Source organism: Peromyscus eremicus, chromosome 20 (assembly GCF_949786415.1).
Source record: "Peromyscus eremicus chromosome 20, PerEre_H2_v1, whole genome shotgun sequence".
Lineage (NCBI taxonomy): Eukaryota > Metazoa > Chordata > Mammalia > Rodentia > Cricetidae > Peromyscus > Peromyscus eremicus.
Genome location: NC_081436.1, coordinates 21481277 through 21502706, shown reverse-complemented (window position 1 = coordinate 21502706; position 21430 = coordinate 21481277). Strand labels below are relative to the sequence as shown.

Here is a 21430-nt window from a genome sequence, read left to right as displayed (position 1 = left end):
ATCTCATTATGTAGTCCGGTTTGGTATCTAATTTGAAATCCTCTTGCCTCTGAACATGAACATGGGGATTAGAGGTACACACACACCACTGTCAACTGGTTTGGTTTCTGTGTTCTTTTTGGAGTGGCGGTGAGGGGAAGATCTTACTCTATATTCTAGACTAGCCTCAAACTCCAGGCAATTCTCCATCCTCAGCCTCCCAAATGGAACTATTCTTGTGTGTGTTTGTTTTTTAAAGACATGGTCCCTACATACCATTGCTTGTCTTAGAACTCACTATGTAGACCAGGCTGGCCTCAAACCCCTGCCTCTGCCTCCTGAGTGCTGGGCTTAAAGGTGTGCACCACTGTGCCTGGCAAAAACTATTCTTTAATAGTTTATAACCACCATGTTCACTATCTGGGAACAGCAGATAATACAAAGTGCATCCTGTACACTGTATAGTGAACCAGACTTTAAAAGAGAAGAGCTAGCCATGATAACACGAGGCAGAGGCCTGGAGAGCTCTATGAGTTCAAGGCCAGCCTTAGCTACATAATAAGATCCCGTTTGCAAAGCAATGAGGTACTGTAGAACATTCTTAAATGCAACTAAATTTTCTATGACCCAAGAAATACAGAAAATAAATTTTATTCAAACAGCATTCAGATTGCTGTATATTCAAGTAGTTATTTGTGTGTATTTTTTTCTCATTATATCCATTTTCTCTCCTTAGTACAATAAATAAAGAACAATTTTCCAAGAGAAAAAATGACACGTTGGATCCTGAATTGTAAGTAGTTTCCTGTGAATTGTTAGTACACTCTGGGCCTTTTTTCCAAGATGACTTAATATTATGCTAATATTTACGTGTCATAAATGTTTAATAGCTGGTCAATAGTAAATAGAAACATTTGGGCACTAGGGCTATTGCCCCTAGTTAGTGTTCATTCAGTGTTCCCTGTCGAGTGTCATACTACTCCTGCCTAGGGCTGTGCTCTCTTCTCTGCATTTCCAGTGCATACAGAGAATCCCTTAGACACAGGTTGGCTTTCTGAGCCTAAAGCACTGAAAAGTACAGGTGCCTCGGGTTGGGGACTTAGCTCAGTGGTAGAGTGCTTGCTAGCAAGCACAAGGCTCTGGATTCAGTCCTCAGCCCCAGGGGAACAAAAAATTAAAAGTAAAAAAAAACATAGGTTCCTCTGGTTACTCTGAAAATGATTTGAGATGACCACAGTCTTAGCAGTTATCTTCTCTTGCTGTCTTTCTCTGAAATTTTAGATTGTTGGTTTAATAGCTGTGCTTTAATGTTTTTGAAATTTGCTTTACCTATAACATTAAAGCCAGAAATCTCCACTAAACTAATTTTTTAATTCTTTGGCATGACAGTTGGTTTTCTATTGAATTGTTAGAATTTATGGGAGATACTGAACATTTCATTTGGTGATGATTTGAGATCAGTCTTAGAAATTGATACTTTTTATTTCTAGGTTTGTTGAGTGTACAGAATGTGGAAGAAAGATGCACCAGATCTGTGTCCTTCATCATGAGATAATCTGGCCATCAGGGTGAGGCATAGGACACTGGCAGAGTGTTTTGTTTTCTTTCCATGAGCATTCTTATCCATGACTGTATTATATGTTCAAAATTATTATTTGGTTTTGTTCAAGTTAGGGTCTCACTATGTAGCTCTCCATAGCTAGGAACATGCTATGTAGACCAGGTTGTCCCTAAATTCAAGAGAACCCTCCTCCTCCTGCCCCCTGAGTGCTAGGATCAAAGGTGTGCATCACCATACCTGAATAAAGTTACAATCTTCTAAGTATTTTCTTTGTGCTAAAAATCTGGCTTACTGTTACAGCATGTTTGCCACAAGTTAGGCTCTGGGTTGTTTTTTGAGATAGGGTTTCTCTGTGTAGTTTTGGTCCCTGTCCTGGATCTTGCTCTATAGACCATGCTGGACTCAAATTCACAGAGATCCACCTGGCTCTTCCTGAGTGCTGACATCAAAGCTGTGTGCCACCGTTGCCCAGCAGGCTCTGGGTTTTATCCTAACACTGCCGAAACTGTTTTCTCTTTGCATTGGAAAGGGATCAGTCTAAAACCATTTTAAAACTTTAAAGAGCAGCTGAGGAGTTGGCTCCTTGAGTAAAGCACTCCAAGTGTTAGGAAACCCAAAACACCTGTAATGCCTACACAGGTGTGGCACCCACCTCTCGGCCTCTCAGCCTTTGGTAGGCAGCTACCTATGCATATTTTTTTAAACAATAAATCTTAAATCTGGACAATATGGTAAAAACCTGTCTCTATAAAAGAAAGGAAGGAAATGTAATGCTGATATTAAAGCCACTGTTAGCTATAACTAAATGTGCCAGACTTGAAAATGCTTACTGATACTACAATCTTTAAAATGGTACAGGTAGTGATATAAAGCCAAGGAACACCTCCTTTATGAAACATCCTAGTTGTAATGGTGTACTAAATGACTCTTGGTGGGAGTGCAGGACCAGTAAGTTACATAGCTGTACTATGGTATAGACGCAGAGGATGTCAAATGAGATTCAGAAAGGAGACCTCTCATTTTGTGAGAGAGGAACTGATCTTTCTTCCCCAGGAAAAACTAGTTAGAGAGTCAAGTTTATGTTGTAGTGGGTAGGATCTCCTCACTGTGTATTGCTCCCTTACTAGACCAATTGTTGATACAGCTAAGCAGATGAAAGAAACGGAAAATGTCATTTAATTTATCTGAAAATTGCCAGTAGTGATTATCAATGATGACGTTTCAATTTTCTCTGTAATTTGTCTTTAAATATGCACGATCAAAGACATACTTGGTAAGATTGACATTAGAATTTAAGATCAACCAGCCGGTTAATCATTTATACTATATTAATCATTTATACTATATTAATGGGGCCTGGTGTGTATTGCTCTTAGAGAAGACCCAAGTTCAGTTCTTAGCACCCAAGTCAGCTCACAACAGCTTGCAATGCTTGTTCCAAGGAATCCAGTGCCCTTTTTCTGGCATCCACAAGCACCCACACATAGGTGCCACATACCCAAAAACACATGTAATTTTTGTTTTATTTTTGTATTTGTTTTTCGAGACATCCCTTTTCTGTGTAACAGTGCTAGCTGGCATGGAATTCGCTCTATAGACCAGGCTGGCCTAGAAATCAGAGTTTCTCTTGCCTCTGCCTCCCAAGTGCAAGTGCTAGGATGAAAGGCGTGCACCACCACCTGCCTGTCCTGGAATTCACGCTGTAGATCAGGCTGGCCTCAAGTCAGAAACTGCTTTCCTATAGAATTTAAATCCTACTTTGGAGGCTGGCATGGGGAAATTAAGAGTTAAAGACCAGCTTGAGTATAATAGCTGAGGGATGCAGTTCAGTGGTAGGGAACTTGCCTGGTCTATATTTATAGAAATGGTGGGGGTAGAGGGCTTGGATTGTGTGTGTGAAGAAACATAGATTGATGTCACACTTGTTGTATAATCAAGAATACCCTCCAACTCACCTCTACCTCTCAGGTGCTGGGATTATAAATGTATAGCACAGAAACCTAAGGAAAGGAAAAAGGTCCTTTGTTTTGTTAGTGGTGAGTTTTTTGAGATGGTCTCACTGTAGCCCAGGCTGGCCAGCAGCTGCTCCTGATCTTACTATCTCCCATTCCCAGTTGAGATTATAGTTGTTCTCTGTCTCTCTCAGCTAGAACTCCCAAGCCTGCCTTCTAAAAGCTATTCGTACACTGTTACATATGTAGGAATTATTGTGCCAAGTCGGTGGTGGTAGCGGTTGTATAAGCAGTGTCCTCGTTTACATTTTAGGTTTGTCTGTGATGGCTGTTTAAAGAAAACTGCACGCACTAGGAAAGAAAATAAGTTTTCTGCTAAAAGTAAGTATCATTATTTGAGAAAAAACATTGGTTTAAAAAATATAGCCAAGTGGTGTGGATTCATGCCTTTAATTCCAGATACCTGAAGAGTAGTGAAAATGAAACCAGCCCAAATTCATCAGTTCTAACTGTCTGTTCCAACTATTGCAGCACACACCTCTTAATCCCTGTATTCCAAAGGCAGTTGGATCTCTGAGTTTGAGGCCAGCCTTCGCTAAGTAGTGAGACTCTTTTGTTTCAAGAATTTTAAACCAACATGAAATAATTCTATAGCATACTGAACTATTTAGAAAATTTTTTTTTTTTTTTTTTTTAAAGATTGTATTTATTTATCATGTATACAGTGAGTGTTCAGCCTGCAGGCCAGAAGAGGGCACCATATCTCATTGTAGATGGTTGTGAGCCACCATGTGGTTGCTGGGAATTGAACTCAGGACCTCTGGAAGAACAGCCAGTGCTCTTAACCTCTGAGCCATCTCTCCAGCCCTAGAAAATTTTTTTTTAAAAGATTTATTTTATTAGCCGGGCGGTGGTGGCGCACGCCTTTAATCCCAGCACTGGGGAGGCAGAGCCAGGCGGATCTCTGTGAGTTCGAGGCCAGCCTGGACTACCAAGTGAGTTCCAGGAAAGGCGCAAAGCTACAGAGAAACCCTGTCTCGGAAAATTAAAAAAAAAAAAAAAAAAAGATTTATTTTATTTATTGTGTATACAGTGTTCTGCCTGCATGTGTCTTTGCAGGCCAGAAGAGGGCACCAGATCTAATTGCAGGTAGTTGTGAGCCACCATGTGGTTGCTGGGAATTGAACTCAGGATCTCTGGAAGAGCAGTCAGTGCTCTTAACCACTGAGCCATCTCTCCAGCCCGAAATTTTTTTAAAAGGGACTTTTTTTTTTCCTATATTTATTTTTGTTCTGGCACAGGTCATAATGTGGGCCAAGTGTAAAAGTGATTGACTAGAATTATTGTCACAGGAGTACTCAGTTTCCCTCCTTTGGCAGTATAGAGGTAATTTACAGAGACCTTCAGGCCTTAGGTAAGCCTGTGTGTTAAGGAATAGGATAGCCGAGTTACCTTACAGTATTAAAAATCAAATACAAGCTAAGCAGTGGTGGCGCACGCCTTTAACCCCATACTCAGGAGGCAGAGGCAGGTGGGTCTCTGTGAGTTCTACAACAGCCTGGTCTACAGAGTGAGTTCCAGGACAGCCAGGGCTACAAAAAGAAATCCTGTCTCGACAACCAAACAAAAAAATCAAATCCGTCAGTTTTATAGATGAACCTCAAGATTGACAGTAAAAATTTGAACCATAGTAACTTTCTTCCTACTCTTTAATACTTGGAACTGAGCCCAGTCCCACACCTTGGTAACTTTTAACTTTTTATATTCCTAGGATTGCCATCTACCAGACTTGGGACCTTCCTGGAGAATCGAGTGAATGACTTCCTAAGGCGACAAAATCACCCTGAATCAGGAGAGGTCACTGTTAGAGTTGTTCACGCTTCTGACAAAACTGTGGAGGTGAAACCAGGCATGAAAGCAAGGTGTCTAGTAATTTCCTTTTCTCCTCTTGTAGATCCACAGTTCTGTTTGCTCAGTCACTGTTGATAATTTCCACCTGAGTGATATATGGTCTCCTTTCAATCTGAACTGTGTAGGTTTGTAGATAGTGGAGAGATGGCAGAATCTTTTCCATACCGAACCAAGGCCCTTTTTGCCTTTGAAGAAATCGATGGTGTTGACTTGTGTTTCTTTGGCATGCATGTTCAAGAGTATGGCTCTGATTGCCCCCCACCCAACCAAAGGTAGGACTTTCTTAACCATGACCAGCTTCTCATTTTGTGAGGGTGGGAACAGCATGGGGATTGGGTTCATACTATAACTAGTACAAAAGCTCACCTGGCAGAAACGTGATGTTGTGTATAGCATGTACCAGGTAAAAATTACACAGAAGCCATGGCCAACTCTGGTCCCCACACAGCCACAATAACAGTGAGCACAGGAAAGAAGGAAAATGTTTTTAGCCATGTAAATAATAACTTAATATGTGATAGAACATTTTTCTCTCCCTGTTTTTGATATAGGAGAGTATACATATCTTACCTCGATAGTGTTCATTTCTTCCGTCCTAAATGCTTGAGGACCGCAGTCTATCATGAAATCCTAATTGGATATTTAGAATATGTCAAGAAATTGGGGTAAGCCTATTAATAATTGCCATCTTTTAAAAACAATGTGTTGTGGAAATGTGTAAGTATATATTTGGTTTTCCCATGTTGGTCGTGATATATTAAAGCTATGACTTGAATCTGTTAGATCCTCTGTGATAGGAATCTGATGTCACTATATATTTCCCTACTTCACTAATCCTTTAGTTCTAGTTTGTTTAGTTAAACTCTTGTATTTTCAATTTGAATTAAAAGTTATTGATATTAGTTTAGTATTGATAAGCAGTTTAAGAACATGGCTGTTCCTCCAGAGAACCTGGGTTCAATTTCCAGCACCTACATGGCAGCTCACAACTGTCTGTAACTCCAGTTCCAGGAGATCTGACGTCCTCGCACCAACGCACATAAAATTAGGAGAGTGGGGGAGTTGTTGTATTACTCATTTAAAGATAAAAATTTTCCTTGATCCTTTTGTACTTGGATATAAAGACTGAAAACAAGTTGAATGTGATGGTGTGCACTTATAATTTCAGCACGTGAGAGGCTTGGGGCTGGAGAGTACAAGTTCATTTATAAGTTAAGATCTGAAGATATTCTTGCCTTTAAAGTACATATCTTTTGATCTTAAAGCACAGACTTTAGGATCAAAAACTGTCATCCCCTCTATAAATGAAATTCACAACATGCCTCCATGGCCTTTCAAAACAAATAGGTGGTATGAGAACTCTTAGTGCTTAAGTTGCTCCTAAGCATTTGGATCTGGGCTTTGGTCTTAAGAGTAAGCATTTGTGTCTATGTTTTTTCACCTTGTGGTTTACAGTGCATCACTACCTTTCTCTAGCACAAATGATATCTTCTTGATGTCCTTATCTCCATGTTTTAGATACACAACAGGGCATATTTGGGCATGTCCACCGAGTGAAGGGGATGACTACATCTTCCACTGCCATCCTCCCGATCAGAAGATCCCAAAGCCCAAGCGCCTACAGGAATGGTACAAAAAGATGCTTGACAAGGCTGTATCAGAACGTATTGTCCATGATTACAAGGTCAGTTGGAACACAAAAATGAATTAGTCTTCTATTTTTGTCTTCTCTTGGACAAGTCTTCTGTTCTGGCCTATAATGGGTAATTGCTATAACTATGCTAATTCATTAAAATATATTTTTTAATTCATTAAATGTTTTTTTTATTTTGTTTTGTTTTGGTTTGGTTTTGGTTTTTCGAGAGGATTTCTCTGTGTACTGTGTACCTTTGGCACCTGTCCTAGAACTTATTCTGTAGCCCAGGCTGGCCTGGAACTCAAGAGATCCCCCTGCCTCTGCTTTCCGAGTGCTGGGATCAAAGGTGTGTGCCACCACCACCCAGATAAAGTATATGTTTTATACAGAAATTTTCAAAGAAAAGCTAGGTGTTAGGTGGCTTACACATCAGCAAAATCTGGTAGTGCTTGCCTCTAATCTCACTTCAGAAACCAAGGCAAGAGGATTAGGAGGTTAAGACAACTGTCATGGGTCTCTGGAGTGATGAGCAGCAGTTTAGAGGCCTTGTTGTCTTGCAGAGGACCTAGATTCAGTTTCCAACACCCATGTGGTGGCTCAACGTTCATCTATGACTCTAATTTCAGGTAATCTGACCTTTTCTGGCCTCGGTGGATCTATGTAGGGAATTCCTGAACATCCTGGGCTACGTAGTGACATGTCTCAAAAAAGAACTAGGCATGGTGAGGTACGCCTTTAATCCCAGCACTCAGGAGACTGAAGCAGGTAGATCCTCCGTGAGTTCTGAGGCCAGCCTGTTCTACATAATGAGCTCCAGGCCAGCCAAGGGTACATAGTGAGAACCTCTCTCAAAGAAGGAAATATATTGGTACAATTTCAAATGTGTTCTCAATGTCTCTCTCGCATGTGCCCTGGCGGACATTTTGATTTTTGCCATACAATGAAAGCTTTTTAAGAAAATAAAGCTTAGAAATTCCTAATTGTACTTTGAAATTCCTAATTACTTGGGTTTTTTGGGTTTTTTCAACAGGATATTTTAAAACAAGCTACTGAAGATCGATTAACAAGTGCAAAGGAGTTACCCTACTTTGAAGGTGATTTCTGGCCCAATGTTCTGGAAGAAAGCATTAAAGAACTTGAACAGGAAGAGGAAGAGAGAAAACGGGAAGAGAACACCAGCAACGAGAGTACTGATGTAAGGGCTCTTTTTCTCTGCAGTGTCTGTGTTGATACCTGATAATACAGAAAGGAGTTTACAATGTCTTTGTCTTTGTTTGTTTGTTTAAACAACTGTGTAACTGTGTAACAGTCCTGGAACTCACTCTGTAGACCAGGCTTGCCTTGAACTCACAGAGATCTGCCTGTCTTTGCCTCCCAAGTGCTGGGATTAAAGGTGTGCGCCACCGCTGCCTGTCAAAATGGGGGTTTTCTAGATAAGTTTACAAGTTTTCATTTCTTTAATGAAGCTTGAGGTCTTCACTCGGAGGCAATTAGGAGAGGTGGCTCAGTACTCAAGAGCACTTGCTGCTCTTTCAGAGGACCTCAGTTCCGTTCTGTTCCCTGCACCCCCAACAGGAAGCTCATAACTAACTCCAGTTTTGGAATCAAAGAGCCTCTGAAAGCACCTACACATGGGTGGCACACACTCCTACAGCTACACACACAAACATAAATAAAAGAATAGTTATGCATTAGCTGGTAGGGTAAAATAAGAAACAGTTTAAAAAGGAGTGGATGATGAGCATCTAGAGAAGTAAAATACCGGCAAGAATGTAGTATCCTGTTTCAAAGAAAAGAAGCTTTTGCCTTCAATCTTATTTCCAAATTCGTCCAAACAACATTTTCATTTCTACTTTGTGTTGCCCTACAGGTAACAAAAGGGGACAGCAAAAATGCTAAGAAGAAGAATAACAAGAAAACCAGCAAAAACAAGAGCAGCCTGAGTAGGGGCAATAAGAAGAAGCCTGGTATGCCCAATGTGTCTAATGACCTGTCTCAGAAACTGTATGCCACCATGGAAAAGCATAAAGAGGTGAGGGGCAATTTTCAGGGTAGAAGGTTCTGTGTAGCAGGTGATGTTCTCAACTGCCCATCCCAACTGATACTGTAATGAGAACTCCAGGTTGCTGAAAATGAGGAGGACAGAAATGGTTTGAGGGATGACTGGGATGAAAAGAATATATGTATAGACTTTGGTGTAAAACAGAAAATGTTTTAATTTTAACTATGTGGCTGATATCCATTCCCTCAGCCATGCCACTGGCAAGGAAGGGCCTGCATTCTAGCAGACACCACTATCAGAATACACTCCTAATATCCTGGCCCAATTTTGGGGATAAAGTACTGTTTGAATAAGCTCATGGTAATTGATTTGACTTAAATTGTCTAATCTTACGCTCTAGAATCTCAAGTGGTTCAGAGACATACATTCAGGCAAAGCACTCATGAACATAAATCTATTTATTTGTTGTCTGTGTTTTAGCAAGTACCTATCCAAGAAAAACATCCAAACTGATGAGAATTGTGTTGAGTTGCCATGTCTTCGTGGTGGTCCTTTTTGAACAGGTCTCAGTCTTCTGTCATGCCATGGGCATTTTTGTTGATTAGTCCAGGCCAGGGTCTTGCATAGTATCTCCATTTAGATTTGACTGGATACTTCCTTGTACTTAGATTCAGGTTAAAATACAGGCCCCATCTTAAAGTATACTACTGACTGCATGTGTGCTAGCCCTGAACTAGTCTGTGTTTGGTTTGGTTTAGTTTGGTTTAGACAGGTTCTAACTGTGTAGACCAGACTTGTCTCAAACTCACAGAAAGCACCTAATTCTGACTTCAGAGTGCTGTGTCAACTACACCCAGCCCTAGACTGTTCTTATCTTGAAGATGTTACGGAAATAAAGTAACAGAATATAAGTTTAAAGGGTTCTTTTGGTTTGGTTTTTTTTGTTTGTTTGGTTGGTTGGTTGGTTTTCAAGACAGGGTTTCTCTGTATAGCCCTGGCTATCCTGGAACTCACTTTGTAGACCAGGCTGGCCTCAAACTCACAGAGATCCACCTGCGCTTCCTCCTGAGTGTTAGAGTAAATGTGTGCACAATCACCACCTGGCTTGAGTTTTAGGTTCTTTTTTATTTTTTTTTTTGAGTTTTAGGTTCTTTATACTCAAGTCTCAAAATGAACAAGGATAGGAGACAGGGGAAGTGTGGCTGTCAGCTAACGCTGAACCCACTCATCCTGCTGTGGTCCCTCTGGTGCCTTTCTGCTGCAGTGGCATTGTAGTTGCAGAGTCACAACGATCTTGTCTCTTGGCAGGTCTTCTTTGTAATCCGCCTCATCGCTTGTCCTGCTCCCAACTCCCTGCCTCCCATTGTTGATCCTGACCCTCTCATCCCCTGTGACCTGATGGATGGTCGAGATGCATTCCTCACCCTTGCAAGGGATAAGCACCTGGAATTCTCTTCCCTCCGAAGAGCCCAGTGGTCTACCATGTGCATGCTGGTGGAGCTGCATACACAGAGTCAAGATCGATTTGTCTACACCTGCAACGAGTGCAAGCACCATGTGGAGACACGCTGGCATTGCACTGTGTGTGAGGTGGGTACCACCTTGTGGGGAGGGCAGGACAGGCCACATTGGTCCCCACTGTCTGACTTATATAGGCACGTGTTAAAAAAAACCTGCCCTCGTGGGGAGTGACGAGATGAAGAGAATGGTTTTGTCTTTTTTTTGTTTGTTTTGTTTTTCGAGACAGGGTTTCTCTGTGTAGCTTTGCGCCTTTCCTGGAACTCACTTGGTAGCCCAGGCTGGAATTGAACTCACAGAGATCCACCTGGCTCTGCCTCCCGAGTGCTGGGATTAAAGGCGTGCGCCACCAACGCCCGGCGGTTTTGTCTTTTTATAAACGGAGCTTGTCTAGCCCTATCAAAATATATACAACGCTTTTGAATTATTTCAGCCTTGCAGAGTTGACATTCATCTCTGTTTTTCCCCTCCAGGATTATGATCTGTGTATCACCTGTTATAACACTAAAAACCATGACCACAAAATGGAGAAACTAGGCCTTGGCTTGGATGATGAGAGCAACAACCAGCAAGCAGCAGCCACACAGAGCCCAGGAGACTCTCGCCGCCTGAGCATCCAACGCTGCATACAGTCTCTGGTACATGCCTGCCAGTGCCGCAATGCCAACTGTTCCCTGCCTTCCTGCCAGAAGATGAAGAGGGTCGTGCAGCACACCAAAGGCTGCAAACGGAAAACCAATGGTGGATGCCCCATCTGCAAACAGCTCATCGCCCTCTGCTGCTACCACGCCAAGCACTGCCAGGAGAACAAATGCCCGGTGCCATTCTGCCTCAACATCAAGCAAAAGCTCAGGCAGCAACAGCTGCAGCACCGGCTCCAACAGGCTCAGATGCTCCGCAGGAGGATGGCCAGCATGCAACGGACTGGTGTGGCAGGGCAGCAGCAGGGCCTGCCTTCCCCAACTCCTGCTACTCCTACCACCCCAACTGGCCAACAGCCATCCACCCCACAGACACCCCAGCCCCAACCCACCTCTCAACCTCAGCCCACTCCTCCCAACAACATGCCACCCTACTTGCCCAGGACTCAAACTACAGGCCCTGTGTCCCAGGGTAAGGCAGCAGGCCAAGTCACCCCACCAACCCCACCTCAGACTGCTCAGCCCTCTCTTCCAGGGCCTCCACCTGCTGCAGTAGAAATGGCGATGCAGATTCAGAGGGCAGCAGAGACACAGCGCCAGATGGCTCATGTACAAATTTTCCAAAGGCCCATCCAGCACCAGATGCCCCCGATGACACCGATGGCCCCTATGGGCATGAACCCACCTCCCATGGCCAGAGGTCCTGGTGGGCATTTGGAGCCAGGAATGGGTCCCACAGGAATGCAGCAGCAGCCACCTTGGGCCCAAGGAGGAATGCCTCAGCCACAGCAGATGCAGTCAGGGATGCCAAGGCCAGCCATGATGTCAGTGGCCCAGCATGGTCAGCCCTTGAACATGGCACCACAGCCAGGATTGGGCCAAGTAGGTGTGAGCCCACTTAAACCAGGCACTGTGTCTCAACAAGCCTTACAAAACCTTTTGCGGACTCTCAGGTCTCCCAGTTCTCCCTTACAGCAGCAACAGGTGCTTAGTATCCTTCACGCCAACCCCCAACTGTTGGCTGCATTTATCAAGCAGCGGGCTGCCAAGTATGCCAACTCCAATCCACAACCTCTCCCTGGACAGCCTGGCATGCCCCAGGGACAGCCAGGGCTGCAGCCACCTACCATGCCTGGTCAGCAAGGTGTCCACTCCAACCCAGCCTTGCAGAACATGAATCCTATGCAGGCAGGTGTCCAGAGAGCTGGCCTGCCCCAGCAGCAACCCCAGCAGCAGCTCCAGCCACCCATGGGAGGAATGAGTCCCCAGGCTCAGCAAATGAACATGAATCACAATGCCATGCCTTCACAGTTCCGAGACATCTTAAGACGGCAGATGATGCAGCAGCAGGGAGCGGGGCCAGGAATTGGCCCTGGAATGGCCAACCACAACCAGTTCCAGCAACCCCAAGGAATTGGCTACCCACCCCAGCAGCAGCAGCAGCAGCAGCGGATGCAGCATCACATGCAGCAGATGCAGCAAGGGAATATGGGACAGATGGGCCAGCTCCCCCAGGCTTTGGGAGCAGAGGCAGGAGCGAGTCTGCAGGCCTATCAGCAGCGACTTCTTCAGCAACAAATAGGGTCTCCTCAGCCCAACCCTATGAGTCCACAGCAGCATATGCTCCCAAACCAGGCACAGTCCCCACACCTGCAAGGTCAGCAGATCCCTAATTCTCTCTCCAATCAAGTGCGTTCTCCCCAGCCCGTCCCTTCTCCGCGACCACAGTCTCAGCCCCCCCATTCCAGCCCATCTCCGAGGATGCAGCCTCAGCCTTCTCCACACCATGTTTCTCCACAGACCAGTTCCCCACATCCTGGACTGGTAGCTGCCCAGGCTGCCAACCCCATGGAACAAGGGCATTTTGCCAGCCCAGACCAGAATTCAATGCTTTCACAGCTTGCTAGCAATCCAGGCATGGCAAACCTCCACGGTGCAAGCGCCACGGACCTGGGACTGAGCACTGATAATGCAGACTTGAATTCAAACCTCTCACAGAGTACACTAGACATACACTAGAGACACCTTGTAATATTTTGGGAGCAAAAAAATTATTTTCTCTTAACAAGACTTTTTGTACTGAAAACAATTTTTTTGAATCTTTCTTAGCCTAAAAGACAATTTTCCTTGGAACATGTAAAAACTGTGCAGTAGCCGTTTGTGGTTTAAAGCAAACATGCCAGATGAACCTGAGGGATAATAGATTACAAAGAATATATTTTTGTTATGGCTGGTTACCCCAGCCGTTTTCCCCCCCCTTGTGTGTGTGGTTCAAGTGTGCACTGGGAGGCGACTGAGGTCTGAAGCCAACCATATGCTCCTGCCTTGCACCTCCAATAGGTTTTATTATTTTTTTTAAATTAATGAAAATATGTAATATTAATAGTTATTATTTACTGGTGCAGATGGTTGACATTTTTCCCTATTTTCCTCACTTTATGGAAGAATTTAAAAAAAAAAAAAGAACATTTCTAAAACCAGAGGACAAAAGGGGTTAATGTTACTTAAAATTACATTATATATATATATATATATAAATATATATAAATATATTAAGATACCAATTTTTTTCTCTGGGTGCAAAGATGTTTGTTCTTTTAAAAATGTTTAAAAAAAAAAAAGGCCTCCTCTTTCCACCCCTCAAGTCAACTTTTGTGCTCCAGAAGATTTTCTATTCCGTAAGTCTGAGCGTAAAACTTCAAGTATTAAGATAATTTGTACATGTAGAGAAAAAAAATGACTTTTTTCAAAATATACAGGGGCAGCTGCCAAATTGATGTATTATAATATTGTGGTTCTGTTTCTTGAGAGAATTTTTTTGTTATTTTTACATCTAACAAAGGAAAAAATTTAAAAAGAGGGTAAGAAACGACTCCAGTGGGGTGATTTTAACATGCAAATGTCCGAGGTTTCTTCGCTTGCTTTCTTCCTTACTCTGCCCCCACACACACATACACTTTCTGTAAAACTTGAAAATAGAAAGCAAAAACCCTCAACTGTTGTAAATCATGCAATTAAAGTTGATTACTTATAAATATGAACTTTGGATCACTGTATAGACTGTTAAATTTGATTTCTTATTACCTATTGTTAAATAAACTGTGTGAGACAGACACCTCGGCTTGTTTCACTTCTTTAAGGCTCATCTTAGTCTTAGAGAAGACCAGGTCAGCACTGGAGATGAAGCTGGTAGACTGCTTGCGGGACATGTACAAGTCAGTCCCCAGCCAGCACCCCAGGGGGCACGCACCTGCAATCCTAGTCCCCAGAGAATAGAAATAGAAAGAGCAAAAGCTGAAAGGCGTTTCCAGCTATGCTGCAAATTGGTGGACAGTCTATGCTACCTGAGACCCTGTCTCAGAATTTAAAATAACAAAGCAAAAAACCAAAAATCTCAGCACAAAAGAAAAAGAAAAGCTGCTACTTGGCAAGCCTATTTAGGGCCAAGGGTAAAAGTTTGGCATGCCCACTAACTTAGATGTAATAAGTCACTAAATTTGCCGAATTTTTCCAAAGTTCAGGAGATAGAGACCCCCGACGCTGCCCCACCAAAAAGCAGCCTTTTGTGGCACACTTTTTTTTTGATGGCCAGAATATTTTATATATATAAATATATATAAAAAAATTTTCCATTTGAGGAGTTTTATTTAAGATTGTGGAAGAGAAGAGGATAGGCCCTGCGACTTCAGCTGAGATGGAAGGTCAGCTGGGTGCTTTTCCTGTGGCACACACTTTTAATCCCAGTGCTTGAGAAGCAGAAGGCAGGCAGATCTCTTTGGAAGCCAGCTTGGTCTAGTCTACATGGCAGGTTCCCAGACAACATACAGTGACGCTGTCTCAAAGCCATTCAATTCAAAGGATTCAGTACTTTCTATTCTGTATAGAAGAAGACCTTTTTAAAAATTATTACTTAGTTGTTGTGTGTTACTGTTGTTTTGTGTCTGCACTTACATGCCATGACACATGTGGAAGTCAGTGACGTGGCCAGAGTCCTTTCTCTTCACTGCGAGACTAAACTCATCAGGCAGGCAGCAAGTAAAAGACTTGTCGACTTTCAAACGGGTAACAGTCCTGCTCCTTCATCCTGAGTGCTGGGATTACAGGCTTTGTGACACTACTCACGGCCCAAATTATTTCTTCACACAATTTTACAGTCTTGAAATGTAAGATGGGCTTGAGGGGGAAAATGTGACTCAATGGACTACACTACAGCTTCTACAAGATTTTTTGTTTCTTTTATTTGGTTTTGGGGTTTTCTTTGGAGTTTTGTTTTGGGTGGGAGGTTGCAAGGGCAGAGAGCAGATTCGAGGGGACTGGGAGATAAGCGGTATCGGAATTCATGATGTGAAATCCACGTGAGTAAAAGTTGAAAAATAAATAAATGGGCTGGAACATGTTAGCATTCACCAAGGACAACCTTGCCTGAGATCAGCTCACCCAGCAGACACAGCACCTAGTTCTGGGCTAGGTCTGACCACATACACAAACAGGCTTCCTGGCCCTTGAGCAGTCTGGCTGTGCCCTCATGCTGGCTTTCTGGGGCGGGGCTGATGGGAGGGATTGGGCTATATGCACAAGTTGAACAGGGCTGGGGGCGTTTTGAGTTTGTAGAGTGCTTCCTTGAAAGTAAGGCCCTGGGTTTGTCCCTCCATCACTGTCCCTCTCTCCCAAATGAGACCCTATCGAAAGAAATCAAACCATGGTGTTGTTTGCCTTTAGCACTTAGGAGAGAGACTGGTATTGACTTTTGAGTTGGAGGCCAGCTTGGCCTTCATGGAGGGTTCTAGGCTAGCCAGGCATACATAGTAAGACCCTGTCTCAAATGTTTTAAAAGTTAAGAAACAAAAGAAGCCAGGCGGTGGTGGCACACGCCTTAAATCCCAGCACTCGGGAGGAAGAGGCAGGCAGATCTCTGTGAGTTCGAGGCCAGCCTGATCTACAAAGAGAGTTCCAGGACAGACTCCAAAACTATACAAAGAAACCCTGTCTCAAAAAATAAAACAAAAAAGAAGGGATGTCTAGGGACACTGCTATAAAAGAGAAATTTAGGTTAGCCTGGTCTACATAGAGATGCCTTGTCTGAAAAAAATTATCAGACATGCAAAGTGGCCCAACAGAAAAAGACCTAATAATCTGAGTTCAATCTCTGATCCCATAAGGTAGCAGGAGAGAACTGCCACCCAGAAGTTGTCCCCTGACTGCCTCTACCACATATATACAAATAAGTGTCAAAAAAAGTTTACATTTATTTTCTATAATTGGGTACCTGTGTGGAGGTCAAAGGACAAACTCTCTTCCCAACATGTAGATTCTAGGGATCAAACTCGAGGCTCCAGGCTTGGCGGCAATCACCTTTACCTACTGAGGTATCTTCTGAATTCAAAGTAATTTTTAAAATTAAGAGGCAGAGACAGGCACATGTCTGAGTTCAAGGCCAGCCTGGTCTACAGAGGGAGTTCCAGGACAGCCAGGAGAAACTCTTTGGGTTGGGGTAGGAGTACATAAAAATACAGCAGACTGTCCATTCTGGCTCTGGGACAAGGACGGGCTACATTTTGAGAGAATCTAAATTTCCTTCTATTTTTCTTTCTTTTTTTTTTTTTTAGAGACTACACCGGATTTTGGGAACCAGGTATAGTCCTAAGCCTTTCTTTTTTTTTTTTTTTTTAGATTTATTTATTATGTATACAGTATTCTGCCTGCATGTATGCCTGCAGGCCAGAAGAGGGCACCAGATCTCATTACAGATGGTTGTGAGCCACCATGTGGTTGCTGGGAATTGAACTCATGACCTCTGGAAAAACAGCCAGTGCTCTTAACCGCTGAGCCATCTCTCCAGCCCCCTATTTTTCTTTTAATTCATTTTGTATTTTCTTATTTTGGGAGAGATGATATTTTATGAGAACTGGCCAGAGTCTGATGAAAGCAGCTTTGTTTTCCTTCCTGGAACTCAATCCTTCTTCATAACTTGTTAGCTTAACTATCTTAGAAACCTGTCTCAAAACTCTGTATTGGAAAAACAGACAAACAAAAAGAACCCCCCCCCCCAAAAAAAAAGTCTCAACTGAATTCCTAATTCATTTTAACTTAGGTAAGGGCTCCTGTCGTGGGGGATCCAGCTTGTCTTCCCAACTATGAAACTGGAAAGCTTGGGCTTCTGTTTTCATGCAGTGGGGGATGATACACATTAAGATTCAAAAGAGGCAAAAAAAAAAAAAAAAAAAAAAAAGCTTTAGCCAGGCGGTGGTGGCGCATGCCTTTAATCCCAGCACTTGGGAGGCAGAGCCAGGCAGATCTCTGTGAGTTCAAGGCCAGCCTGGTCTCCAAAGCGAGTTCCAGGAAAGGCGCAAAGCTACACAGAGAAACCCTGTCTCAAAAAACCAAAAAAAAAAAAGATTCAAAAGAAGCACTTGGGAGGCAGAGGCAGGCAGATCTCTGTGAGTTCGAAGCCAGCCTGGTCTACAGAGCAAGTTTCAAGACAGCCAGGGCTACAGAGGGAAACCTGTTTTGAAAAACAAAAAAGCAAAAGAACAACAACAAAAAAAGAGGTTGATGGATTTTCTGACTGGTTCAGACTTGATGGGAAAATGTCCCAAGCTACAGGACGTCCCCCCTCCATATCCTGGTCCTCTAGTCCTGGCTACCTTCCGGTCTTTGCTCTACTGTGTCACGGGCTTCTCAAACTAAGCACAATTCTTTTTGTTGTTGTTCTTTTCAGACAGGGTCTCTTATAGCCCAGGCTGGCTTTGAATTTGCTATGTAGCTGTCCGTGGCTAGCCCTTAACCTTCTCATCCTCTAGCTTCCACCTGTCAAGTTCAGTGGTTACAGGTTTGTGCCATCGCGGTCAAACCCAAGGCTGGAATAAGCGCTCCTACCAACCGAGCTACATCTCAGCTCCCCATGTATAAATTTATTATTGTGTATGTTTGTGGGTGGGGGCATGCAGGCACGTATGTGCCGCACGGCATGTCTGGAGGTCAGAGAACAACACTGGGTTAAAAGGATCAAACTTAGGTCACCAGGCTTATCCTGAAAATGCATTGACCTGCTTACCCACACTTCCGGCCCCTTTTATTTTATTTTCCTTGCTTTTTTTTCTTTAAAAAATGTTTTATTATTATTTATTATATTATTGTTAATATTATTATTGAGACAGGATGCCACTTTGTAGCCCTTGCTGGTCTGGAACTTGTTATGTAAACCAAGCTGAAACTCATAAGCTCCTCCTGCCTCTGCCTCTCAGTGCTGGGATTAAAGGTGAGCAATACCATGCCCAGTTTACTGTTATTTTTTTAAATGGGTGTGTTTGTGTAAGTGGATGTTACCTGGGTCCTGGTGACTGCAGTGGTCGGATGAGCGTGTTGGAGCCTCTGAAGATGAAGTTCCAGGCAGCTGTGAGCTGTCTGATAGGAGAACTGAACTTGGGTTCTCTAGAAGAATAGCAAGTAATCCTAACCACTGAACCATCTCTCCAGATCCCCATCCCCACTACCTTTTTTTTCTTTCTTTTTCTTTCTTTCTTTCTTTCTTTCTTTCTTTCTTTCTTTCTTTCTTTCTTTCTTTCTTTCTTTCTTTCTTTCTTGTGTTGTTTTGTTTTGTTTTGTTTTGCTTTGCTTTTCAAGACAAAGTTGCTCTGCATAGCCCTGGCTGGCCTCGAACTTACAGAGATCCACCTGGCTCTGCCTCCCGAGGGCTGGGATTAAAGTCGTGCACCACCACCGCCCAGCTTGACTATATATTTTATGTCTGTGTGAGGGTGTCAGGTCCACTGGAACTGAGTTACAGGCAGCTTAACCGCTGATCCATCTCTCCAGCCCCATCATCTTTTATCTGAATTATTATAGGAGTTTTCTTTTTTTTTTTTTTTAAGCTGAGGATTGAACCCAGGGCCTTGTGCTTGCTAGGCAAACATTCTACCACTGAGCTAAATCCCTAACCCAGGAGTTTTCTAATTGGCATTCCTGCTGTTTCTCTTGACCTACCTTCAATTTGTTCTATACACAGCAGCCAGAGAGTGATCTCTATTTCATTTTTGAGACAATCTTATGTCACCCAGGCTATCTGACACTCAGTACATAGCAGAAGGTAAACTTGAACTGCTCATCCTCCTGCCTCTACCTCCCCAATGCTAGGACTACAGGTGTGTATACTACACGCGGCTGAGAGTGACTTGAATTCAAGAAGGTATTGCTCTATGGAAACGGTATTTCATCCGGGTGAATTCTCGTTCTCAGTTCACAAGTCAACTCAAGCCCAGAATCCAAGAAGGGAAGGGAAGAGAAGGGTCTAGCCAAGGCAGGAAGCCTGGAGAGAACACAGGCCGAGTCACTCAGTCTTAAGGCATTTATTTGAAATCCAAAGAGAAACTATTAGGAGGGGTTTTTTTACTTTTAATTTGTTTTTTGTTTGTTTGTTTGTTTTTGGTGGTGGTGGTGGTGGTGTGTGTTTGTTTTTGTTTTTGTTTTTCCAGACAAGGTTTCTCTGTGTATCCCTGGATGTCCTGGAACTCACTCTGTAGACCAGACTGGCCTGGAACTCACAGAGATCACCTGCTTCTGCCTCCAGTTTGCTGGGATTAAAGGAGTGCACCACAGCATCATCTGGCTTTTACTTTTTAATATATCATGATTTCATGTGTACGGATGTTTTGTCTGCATGTATGTCTGTGCCAGAGGCTGTGTGGAACTGGACTTCCAGATGGCTGTGAGTCACCATGTGGGTATTAGGAATTGAACTCTGATCTTCTGCGAGATCTGGTGCTTTTAACCGCTAAGCCATCACTCCAGCCCTAGGAGGTTTTTGTTTTGTTTTGTTTTAAATTTATTCTTAATTACATGTATAGGGTGTGTGTGTGTGTGTGTGTGTGTGTGTGTGTGTGTGTGTCCGTGTGTGCGGGTGCCTGCAGAGTCCAGAGGTTTGGGAGCCCCGGGAGCTGGAGTTATGGGTGGTTGTGGTCAGCCCAGCACAGGTGCTGTGAAACACACTTGGTCCCTCTGCAAGAACAGCCAAGGGCTCTCAAGCGCTGCGCTGTCTCTCCAGCTCATCTGCCAGGAATTTGAGGCAAGAAAATGACCATGTCACTTCTGTAAGGTTTAGAATGTCACTCAAAGTTTGAATTCTTTCCTAGCATGTCTGAGGCCCTGTATTATATTCCCCAGCACCAGAAAGGAAAAAAAAATCATTTGTGTGGATTAAAGGTGAAGATTCAGTGTGGGGATGATGGCTCAGTCACTAAACCCTTTCCATGCAAACATGAGGACCTGGGCTGGACCCTCTACACCCTTGTAAAAGCTTAGCATCCTCCTGGGATCCCAGTACTGGGGAGGTAGAGACAGACAACCCTGGAACTTCCTGGTCACGGAGTCTCACCAACTGGTGAGCTCCAGCTTCAGCGTTAGACAGTCTCCCACGGAAATAAACTTCCCGGCCAGCCAGGGATACATAACGAGTCTCTGAACCACCACCCTAGAAAAAAAACAAAAACAAACAGACAAACAAAACAACAACAACAAAATCCTCACTGACATCCAATAGTGTGTGCAGAAACTCACAACAGGTCACACTGCAGAGTGTCAATGGAGCGGGCACCCGCAAATGAGACAAGACACACGCCCATCCCTCAGGCCCCAGGGATCCTCACAGAAGAGGAGTTGGTCAATTTTTTGTTTTCCTTTTTCTTTTTCAAGAGGGTTTCTCTGTGTAGCCCTGTAGACTAGCCTGACCTCTAACTCACAGAGATCCACCTGCCTCTGTCTCCTGAGTCCTGGGATGAAAGGTGTACGCCACCACCACTAGGCGATTTGGTAAATGTTTCAGAGAGCAAAGCTAAAGGCTGTCTCTGGACATGACAGGACCACAGCACCCATAAATCTACAGTAGCTGTGGCTGCCTGTAATAAGGCATGCACTGAAGCCAACCAACATCCCAGCAGGGGGTGGAAAGGGATTTGTGAGCTCCTATTCCTGAGGCACCATGGACAGCAGCAGATTTGCGGGGAGTTGGTGGTTTTCTTTAAGGTATGGCTCCTGGGAGGCCAACCACACTCAAGTGAGGGCTCTACACCGAGAAATATGAGGGCCGCACAAATTAGACTCAAATTAGGCTTTTGTTTGTTTGTTTGGTTGGTTTTTTGTTTTGTTTTGTTTTGTTTTGTTTTTTGAGACAGGGTTTCTCTGTGTAGCTTTGCGCCTTTCCTGGGACTCACTTGGTAGCCCAGGCTGGCCTCGAAC

General features: G+C 43.5%; 1 protein-coding gene across 1 annotated transcript in view; it reads left to right on the top strand.

Annotated features, from left to right (window-relative positions):
• Ep300 (E1A binding protein p300) overlaps positions 1-14315 on the top strand; it is a 72711-nt gene extending 58396 nt beyond the window's left edge. Inside the window, exons 21-31 of the mRNA XM_059247908.1 lie at positions 716-772; positions 1470-1547; positions 3806-3873; positions 5264-5414; positions 5529-5675; positions 5955-6068; positions 6922-7087; positions 8070-8234; positions 8910-9071; positions 10350-10631; positions 11033-14315. Coding sequence (XP_059103891.1) covers positions 716-772; positions 1470-1547; positions 3806-3873; positions 5264-5414; positions 5529-5675; positions 5955-6068; positions 6922-7087; positions 8070-8234; positions 8910-9071; positions 10350-10631; positions 11033-13219 — 3577 coding nt within the window. The 3' untranslated portion in view covers positions 13220-14315. The remainder of the gene's footprint in view (positions 1-715; positions 773-1469; positions 1548-3805; positions 3874-5263; positions 5415-5528; positions 5676-5954; positions 6069-6921; positions 7088-8069; positions 8235-8909; positions 9072-10349; positions 10632-11032) is intronic.
• The last annotated feature ends 7115 nt before the right edge of the window (positions 14316-21430 follow it).